Source organism: Diabrotica undecimpunctata, chromosome 6, assembly GCF_040954645.1.
Source record: "Diabrotica undecimpunctata isolate CICGRU chromosome 6, icDiaUnde3, whole genome shotgun sequence".
In the NCBI taxonomy this organism is placed as follows: Eukaryota; Metazoa; Arthropoda; class Insecta; order Coleoptera; family Chrysomelidae; genus Diabrotica; species Diabrotica undecimpunctata.
The window spans coordinates 152775910-152785106 of NC_092808.1; the positions used below are offsets into that span (position 1 = coordinate 152775910).

A 9197-nucleotide genomic window follows, 5' to 3' on the forward strand; every position below is an offset into this window, starting at 1 on the left:
CACTACAGAAAACTTTTAGTTAAGCGGATTCTAAATAATATGGAAAACCGTACTGAATCCCCTGTTACTTTATTAGATGCCATAAATTTCATCCACAAAGCATGGACACTCGTAGATAAAAAAAAACATCAGAAATTGTAATCGTAGGCTTCCACGGCCAGAGTCAGAATTATAGTTTATTCGTCTTCCGGGTTTGGACCGTGTCATTTGTGAGTGACCCAAAAGTGGGTTCATCTCGACGTTTCGCTACAATTGTATGTAGCTTCTTCAGGAGAACAAAAAAGAAAGAAAAAGAAACAAAAGACAGGAAGATGGGTAGTTAGCAACGGTAACTCAGTTACTCAACGCAACCAGAGGCGAATACTAACTACCAAGATGGGCATTTGGTCACAGTAACTCAACTACTCAACGCAGCCAGAGGTGAAAACCAAATGCCAGGACAGGGATTCACGTCCAACAGCTCAGAACACTAACGCGTCGAGAGGCAGGGAGTGAATCTCTGAAGGATTCACTCCCTGCCTCTCGACGCGTTAGTGTTCTGAGCTGTTGGACGTGAATCCCTGTCCTGGCATTTGGTTTTCACCTCTGGCTGCGTTGAGTAGTTGAGTTACTGTGACCAAATGCCCATCTTGGTAGTTAGTATTCGCCTCTGGTTGCGTTGAGTAACTGAGTTACCGTTGCTAACTACCCATCTTCCTGTCTTTTGTTTCTTTTTCTTTCTTTTTTGTTCTCCTGAAGAAGCTACATACAATTGTAGCGAAACGTCGAGATGAACCCACTTTTGGGTCACTCACAAATGACACGGTCCAAACCCGGAAGACGAATAAACTATAATCAGAAATTGTTTCGGTTATGCGGGCTGAACAGAGACTGAAGTAGAAAACTAAGAAGATGAATATCCTGTAGCAGAGTGGTTGAGGTTACAACAGCAACGTCAAGAACTAACCAAACTGAACAATGATGACGAGTTTGCTGAATTCATTGCCATTGATGATGATGTCATTGTTTGTGATCTTCTGACGGATAGTGAAATTATCGCGGAAGTACTAAATCCGCCGGCAGAGCGCGTTATCGTCAGTGACGAAAGTACTGAAGATGGAGAAGACAATTGCGGTGAATCTACGCAAGAAGGTCCTAATAGACAAGATGTGGAAAGTGCTTGAAACGTTGTAAGAAACTTTATCCAAAGACAAAACGCAAATGAAGAAGCATACAACTGTTTCACATCTTTAGAAAATATGATAGATAGAATGATACTGGACAATTTAAAGCAGTCAAAAATGACAGACTTCTTCCAATTGCAGAAGCAATAGTTTATGTTCTCCTTAAAAATACGCTTTATACATTATATAGTTGGAAAAAATGTAAGTACAGATTTTTTGTTTTAACATAATATATCACTGGCAATAAAAGTAAACAAGTTTTTTTCAAAAACGCCATTCAAACAATAGTTAGCATCTTATATTGCTCCGAATGGCTTCACTATAGGAAGTTAATGTTTTAGGAAACTACATATTCATATGTATGCACAGTATTATTGTTGTCTGATATAACGAGCTCGGCTTATAATAACGAGGTAATTAGTCTGCCATTTCAGTTCTTGCTATAGAGGGACTCTACTGTATTATAAAGATTTTATAAAAGAAATTATCAAAAAGAAATAAATATACATTCTCAGAAAATAGAAAGTTAAGGCAAAGTTAACAATAAAAAGTTGAAGAAGAGTATTGCTGAGTCATACAGATAGTTTGAACTTTTAGAGAAATGTTTTAAAGTGTTTTTTGTTCAAATAAACGTCTTACTTTAACTTACACCCTGACTATAAAATAAAAACAATCTTAACATAGGTCACTTTTTTATATTCCAAGTTTTATATTCCTTATTTCGTAATTAAAATTATTTGTTCTAAAAATTAAACTTCTCCGAAATTTGCATGACCGGTACTCTGTGCATGCTGTTGTGCTGCTACTTGTCCCGTCAGCATTATGTTGCAAATCATACATTTCAAGGTAAATTTGTTTACATCTGTAAATTGCCTACTGGATTTGGCTTCTCTGGCTAATTCCTCAGCCTGTTTGAGCAGTCTATCGTCATCTGTCATGAAGATGGTTTGAATTTTACCGCCCTAGAAAAATAAATTTATTTATTTTACAAAAATTCTAATAGGGGAGAAATCGGAGTATTATGATTTTGGGGAAATGAATGACATCATAAACTGGCTGAATTATGTGAAGGCAATGATATGGTCATTAAAAACTTCCCAAATTATGCCTATACACCTAATATTTGTCCCACGGACAGAACTTTAAACCGATGTATCGATTCTTCTGCAAATTGAAAAAAATAAGAATCTTTAGACCATCAAGAATGTTAAGTTGAGAAAATGCAATAAGAAGATGAATGATTTTGTAGGTTTTAAAGACCAAAGACACCAAATTACTTTATTATCTTCTTATATACAAAGATTTTTCTCCTGATAATTGAAAAAAAAAATTTAAGAAATCAACTCAAATTCTATGGCTGAAGGATTTACACAAATGAACTTGGATGGATGAGCATTGGAGGTAAAAATCTCCCTTATATTTGGTTCAATATGAGTGGCTGCCTAACTACCTTCCAATAGACCTAAGAAGTCTATTGTGGCTTGCAGTCTCCTTTATAAGGATACCAAATTTAATATATATAGTAAATTTAGTCTGAAACAATAGTTTAACAAGAAAACTAGACGAAACCAAAATTAGTAATGACTGTATATTATATTCGCCTAACAGAAAAGTAGAATATACAGACTAGGGACGCGTGATATATTCATTCCAAGTATCTAGAGATGCTGAAGAGGTATCTACTTGTTACAAAATCACTTATACTGTAACTGATTATATACAAAAGCGTATCAAAAGTAACAAGTAGAAACTCACAAGTAACGACAATCTACACCTTTAAACAAAGACGCGTAATTTGCAGTTTTAACAGATATGGATTCAGTAATCCTTACGAATCACATTTATGTCTATTGAATTATATAAATATAATTTTTACTTTTAATAGCTCTATATATGTGTGTTGGTGTATTTATAGTGATGGTTTATAATTATAGTGTTATTTAAATAAACTTAGAACTGTGAACATTTTTAAGGTGTTTGCTGTTTTCTCTCAACTGTAGTAAGTAAATTTAATATTATTTTGACTCTGTTATAATAATTATTATGATGATAAAAGGGTTGCAAGTGTGAGTCCATACTTAAACAGATATATTAAAAAGGTCAATACTCACAATCTAATATTTACTTTCAAAGTTTTACAGAAGCGATCGGTTTCGAGGCTTACAATATTTGCCTCATCCTCAGGCCCAGCAAAGAGTTTGTTTTGTTAAAAACCAATAATATAGATATCGCCAATAAGAAGTTTTCCGCTTACATCCAGGGTACTGTCTGTCTTCATCTTTTCCTTATGACACTATCATTGTAGTGAGGTGATATATTGACCATTATATACGTATGTAAATAAAAGGTCTTACTAAGTAAAGAGCTTTAGGTCTTTACCTTGTAAGAACCTGTGACAAAAACAACAAAAAAAGGACATCATACTGCATAATATGTGATTTTCCATCTTCCATAAGTTTTTAAACTATATAAAGTCCGGATGTGGCAGCTTATACTGCATGTGTATTTGTCTTTAACTACTTTTAATTTTATTACAAACCAGAAGATAATCCTACCTTTTTAATAATAAAAAAACTTTGACAACAACATATATAATGATCAACATATCAGCTCACTACAATAGATAGAGTCATAAAGGAAAAGATGAAGACAGACAGTACCCTGGATGTAAGCGGAAAACTTCTTATTACCGATATCTATATTATTGTTTTCAACAAAACAAACTTTTTGCTTTGCCTGAGGATGAGGCAAATATTGTAAGCCTTGAAATCGGTCGCTTCTGTAACACCTTGAAAATAAAGATTTTGAGTATTGACCTTTTAAATATATCTGTTCAATTATCTATTATCTATCTATTATCTATTATTTTATTAGAATATTAGCCTGTAAATAATATTTTGCAGGTTTGTATACGCAGTCACTAAAACAAATTAATATTTCGGACACGGATTCTGCCGATGAACTCGTAAACATACCTTTAACTCCCCCCAAAAAGAGATTGAAAAAAGGCCATTTAAGCGTAAACGTTAAAGAAATAATTGTAAACGTGTATAAACACGAGTTACAAGAAAATCTGGCGTTAATATTGTCCGCTGTTGAGAAAAGAGTAGCAGATAAAGTTGGAGTATCGGATAGTTCTGTGTTTAAAGTTACTAGATCGATAAGAAGAATAGTGCATCAATTCCTTTTTAGAAATGAAATTTCCACGATAGATAGGTCAACGACGACCCAATCTACCTGATTTCAAACGTACTACTTTTTACAAGATTTTGAAAAAACTTCAATTCAAACTTGAAAAACGTGGCAGGAACAGTATGCTTACAGACAGAGATGACCTTTTAATCTGGAGAAGAGAATTTTTAAGGCAGATAAAAGATTATAGGAATGGCAATCGTAAAATATATTATTTAGATGAGACTTGGATTAACGCCGGTCATACTAAATGAAAAACGTGGATTGATAAGTCAGTCACCTCATCAAGACAAGCATTTTTGGATGAACTCTCGACAGGTCTGAAAAATCCATCATGTAATTCCTGGACCACGTTGTCCAAATATTTTTCCTAGCAGGATGGCTTATAAAAGGGCATATCTGAATTCATTTCGCATAATGTGTCCAAAGTACTGTAATTTTCGAGATTTTATGGTGGTCAGTACCTCTCGGTTCTTCTTCATACCTCTGAGGACCTCCTGATTGGTGACTCGGTCAGTCCACAGGATTTTAAGTATTCTCCGATACAGCCACATCTCAAATGCTTCCAATTTTCTGCACATATCTTCGTTCAAGGTCCACGATTCAACGCCATAAAAAAGAACAGATTAGACGTAGCATCGCAGCATTCTTACTTTTATAGCAAGAGAGAGGTTGTGGCTCTTGAAGAAGGCCCCCATCCGGTTGAAGATGGATCAGTCTTTTGATGTGGAAATGAGTAGCAATGATAAATAAGAGATACGAAATTATTAGAAATTACATAAACAAAATGGAATATTTTAAAAATGAAAAACTGTAACCCATTTTACTCATTGTACCTTTGTAGTTTTCCAGTACTTATTTTTCGTAATTGGATATTACTTATATGTAATAGTAAAAAGTTTTTTTCGTCATTTTCAAAGAAAACCTTTCGTTTTACATCCGCAAAGTATGTTCCTTTGTGCGTTGTCACCTATGCAATATTGGGGACGATCTATCAATGGATTCATATATAGTTTTGTCTCCTGAATCAAAATCTGAAAACGGCATTTTGATATGTCGAACCATCTTCGACATAACCGGCATCAAAGTCAAAAATAGTGACGTCACAATTCTTCTAAATATACATTCGTTTCTGCTGACACAAATAAATATTAAATCGAAATCGAAACGTCGACTTAATAAATTTTATTTTTTAATGTTAATGTAATGTTAAATGTATAAGTATATCTACCCAATAATATATGTATAAGTATTTTCCCTAACTTTTACACAAGAAGAGGTCTCTTTTTATATCATTAATGACAATATTATTACTTATTTCCAAATATTGGTCTTAAAGCGTAAAATGTATAAAAACAACTTTCTTTTTTTGCCTTTTGATTAATACCACAATTATCTAATGATGTGTGAATGACAGTTTACAAAAACTAATATTAAAGTATACTTCTTTGGAAGATTAATCATTGATTACTATTATTTTAACAGTAATCCTAAAAGTTATAAATTAATTCATTTCAAATTTAGATGTTATAGACTGCTAGAATCTTAATACAACCCTGTACAATTATATAAATATCAGGTTTCGCGTGATCTGTGCATGCATTTGTTGACGGCTACTTTTCTGTTAAATGAATTTAGTATAGATATCTCAATACAGAGAATAGAAAGCTTGATGGAAACATCCAGAATATTTTAATCTTAGCAGGAATCCATTATTTCAGTACTTTTAAACATTCAACAACGCCATACTTTATCAGTAACAATATTAACATACTTTTTAACTTCCTAAAAATACATACTTACATCTAATGGTTCCAAAAAAATAGGATCATAATGTATGCCATCGAATAGGAGAAAGACTCTTAGAGGATACTGCCTGTCCTCTCCAAACTTATTGATAATGGCATTAATGGTGTCGATTACAGCTATTTCGATGCCATAGTGGTTGGCTAATATCGATAGTTCTATTGCTCCACCTAAAATAAAAACACATATTACACTAAGAGATTACACATTGAGATGTGAGTTTTTTAAAGTGTGCTGAAGATCTCTTGGACAGAACATATAACCAACAATGAGGTGCTGATAAGGATAGTGACTGAGGGAGAACTCCTAATCATTGTGAAAAACATAAAAACAAGAAAAATACAACTTCACATAGGAAAATGGAAGGAAAAAGATTTCCAGGAAGAAGAAAATGCTGGTGGCTAAAGAATGTAAGAGACTGGACAGACATGGAAACCCATTCATTATTAAGAATAGCTCAAGATAAAGAGCAATTTGCTGTAATTATCACCAACCTTCAATAATGGAGAAGGTACCTTAAGATCATCCAATAGGAAACAGATCCTTTACTAAAGTTTCAAGGGAACATACAGTCAAGAAAGTGCAAAGAGCTCTCTGACATCACACAGAAAGACATCTTAATATTATGATGTGATTCATCATCAGATATCCAAGGCACAAGAGACCAATACATGATGGAAGTTACAAACACAAATGCTTCTTAAGATTTAGGATTGATTCACACAACATTCCATATTTTTCTAATGATGGTTTTATTAAAAATATAAGATGTTATTAAAAACAATACTGACCCCAAGATTTTTCATCCTGAATCCAGGCACAATAGGCTTCTACTGGCTTTCCAAGTACAGCTTCATTGTAGTTATCCTTATCATTCTGTATAGACTCTGCTACCAGCTTCCTCAAATATGGATTGACTGTACCACTTTTATCAATTTTACCATTTAGTACAAATTGAAAGCTTGTGAACAAGCAAGAGTTATCTGAAGGCACAACATGTTTTAACAGGATATCAGGTGTATGGAATGGAATTTCTGCATCATTTTCTGACATGGCTACATCTTGATCCTGGATTTCCTCTACAATAGGAACTGGTTTTTCTTCTAATATTAGAGTATCACCTGAAAAATGACTTGATATTAAAATATGAACAATAATAAAGCAGCTAATGTTTATAGATAATACATTGCAAGTTGCTCTTTTTTTCACTGTTTATGTTAACTTCCTTGGAACACATCTTTATAGTTGGAACTATCTTTTTTACAATTTGTATTTGTTTATATTATATATTCACTTTTAGTCTCACATGTTTGGATTAGCTTCCACTATATAGGTAAAACACTGTATTTTTCTTCCTGCTTGTCTTGAAAGATTTCTTCCTTTTATAGCTACAGTATTTTTTACACCAGTTTCTCAAATAAGGATTATGTAGGTCATTGATGTGGGTTGTACTCCAGTAAACAATGAAATATGTTTTCTTATGGAATTATCAACATCCCCATGAAATAGTGTTGTTAGTTGCAAAACTATTGAATTAGCAGATTTTGGAATATTTTATATCTGGAATTTTGTCTCACATTGGTTCACCTCTAAAAATAGCCCTTCATATAAATAATTGTTAACAGATAAACCTCATTACAAGTAATATTCAAGATGTTTAATATATTTTACCTGTTGCATAAAATTCACATTTAAAACTCAGTTAATAATCTAAATGTACACTTCCACAATAATAACAAATTTATCACCTGAAGATATTCCTTTACTTCCAATAGCTTCATTGTCTTGATTTAGCTCTAATATTTTAGGTGGAAAACCTGAAAGCACTTGCAATCTGTTTACAGGTATGTTGGATAAAGTTGAAAGAACCTGTTTCAGTTCCTTTATAGTGCTTTCTCTAGTTAAGGTGTTTACTACTTGCTGTCCTGATTTAGTTTTTATTCTCAAAGCAAATCCAGCCATTTTGGTCAGTATCTCTTTTAATTGATCTTTTCTAAATAAGGGTCCTAGATTTAATTTTGCCCTCCAAAAGTCTGGAATTATGCAATATTCAGGTTGATTGAAGGTTATTGATCTTGCGATTCATTCTCTAGCATCACTTGTGTAAGAGATTTCAATAATAATGTTTTTAACTGTTGAGATATTAAAAAAGTTTCTATAAGCCAGTAGTAGTCATGTATTCTTTAAATAAACCTAAATGAATTTCAAATATATGTTGACATTATTATGTTGACACCTATGTGGCTTTGACATGACAAGGCTATTCTTCTTTTCCATTCCACAACGTTTTTATTTGTGCACCCTTCTGTTTGATAGCGCTGCTCGTGTACTCGTGTCATTTCTGCGCATGGAGGTAAGAAACCTTCTTACTTACCACGATGTTCCTGCGCGTTGTTCCTTGTAACTTTGTCGTCACATCGCAACTCGATGCTTTGTCATTAATCATTAATGTCAAATTCTTCCCCACAGTATATACCACAAATAGTAGTGTAAGTGAAATAGGAAAGGTGGGGAGAGTGAATTGCATAGGCCCAGCCGTTCATAATGGTAACGGCGCTACTAGTCACGTTAGGTCAATGACCTATAATGTTAGGTGCACAAATCAGAGATTGGTCTGTGACTCTGAGATTATGATTTTAGGTGGGTGAAGGTATGACCACGTATGACATAGCAAGAGACGTATGACGTTAATGTAAGTGCTGTTGCCATGGTTTCACTAGTTTTACGTATTTACCCAAATAATGATTATACTGTACAATGTATAGAAACTACTATACAAACATTATGAGGATTAGGAGTTTATTTTTACAAGCACTAGCAGTAATCTGGTTTCTCGACGCTGATTGGTGTAAAGTTACTAGACAACCTGTTCATGTACTAACCTTGATTTTACGTTCCTTTTGAGTTTACCGCTATTTATATAGTTACGCACCCTGGCACTAGACGATGCGCCAATCGTCGTTTTACACTTTACATAGGATTGGCACCGCTATGTCGGAGTGTGCTGTGTTCTTCACAGCTTATTGTTTACTCTTA

The 9197-nt window shown here is 33.6% G+C and overlaps 1 protein-coding gene across 1 annotated transcript; it reads right to left on the minus strand.

Moving 5' to 3' along the window:
* Nucleotides 1–588: 588 nt before the first annotated feature.
* Yod1 (Yod1 deubiquitinase) lies at nucleotides 589–8407 on the minus strand. The gene is made up of 4 exons (XM_072535818.1): nucleotides 7910–8407; nucleotides 6953–7282; nucleotides 6159–6331; nucleotides 589–2125 (listed from the first exon to the last, which is right to left on the minus strand). The coding sequence occupies exons 1-4, from the start codon at nucleotides 8121–8123 to the stop codon at nucleotides 1913–1915; spliced, it is 930 nt and encodes a 309-aa protein (XP_072391919.1). The 5' UTR covers nucleotides 8124–8407; the 3' UTR covers nucleotides 589–1912.
* Between the last annotated feature and the right edge of the window lie 790 nt (nucleotides 8408–9197).

Coding starts and splice junctions, on each gene's coding strand:
- Yod1 (XM_072535818.1), bottom strand. CDS start 8,123: ATGGCTGGATTTGCTTTGAGAATAAAAACTAAATCAGGACAGCAAGTA. Junction 7,283..7,909: donor AAGTAAAGGAATATCTTCAG/GTGATAAATTTG, acceptor GTCATTTTTCAG/GTGATACTCTAATATTAGAA. Junction 6,332..6,952: donor TCAGGATGAAAAATCTTGGG/GTCAGTATTGTT, acceptor TTTTTATTTTAG/GTGGAGCAATAGAACTATCG.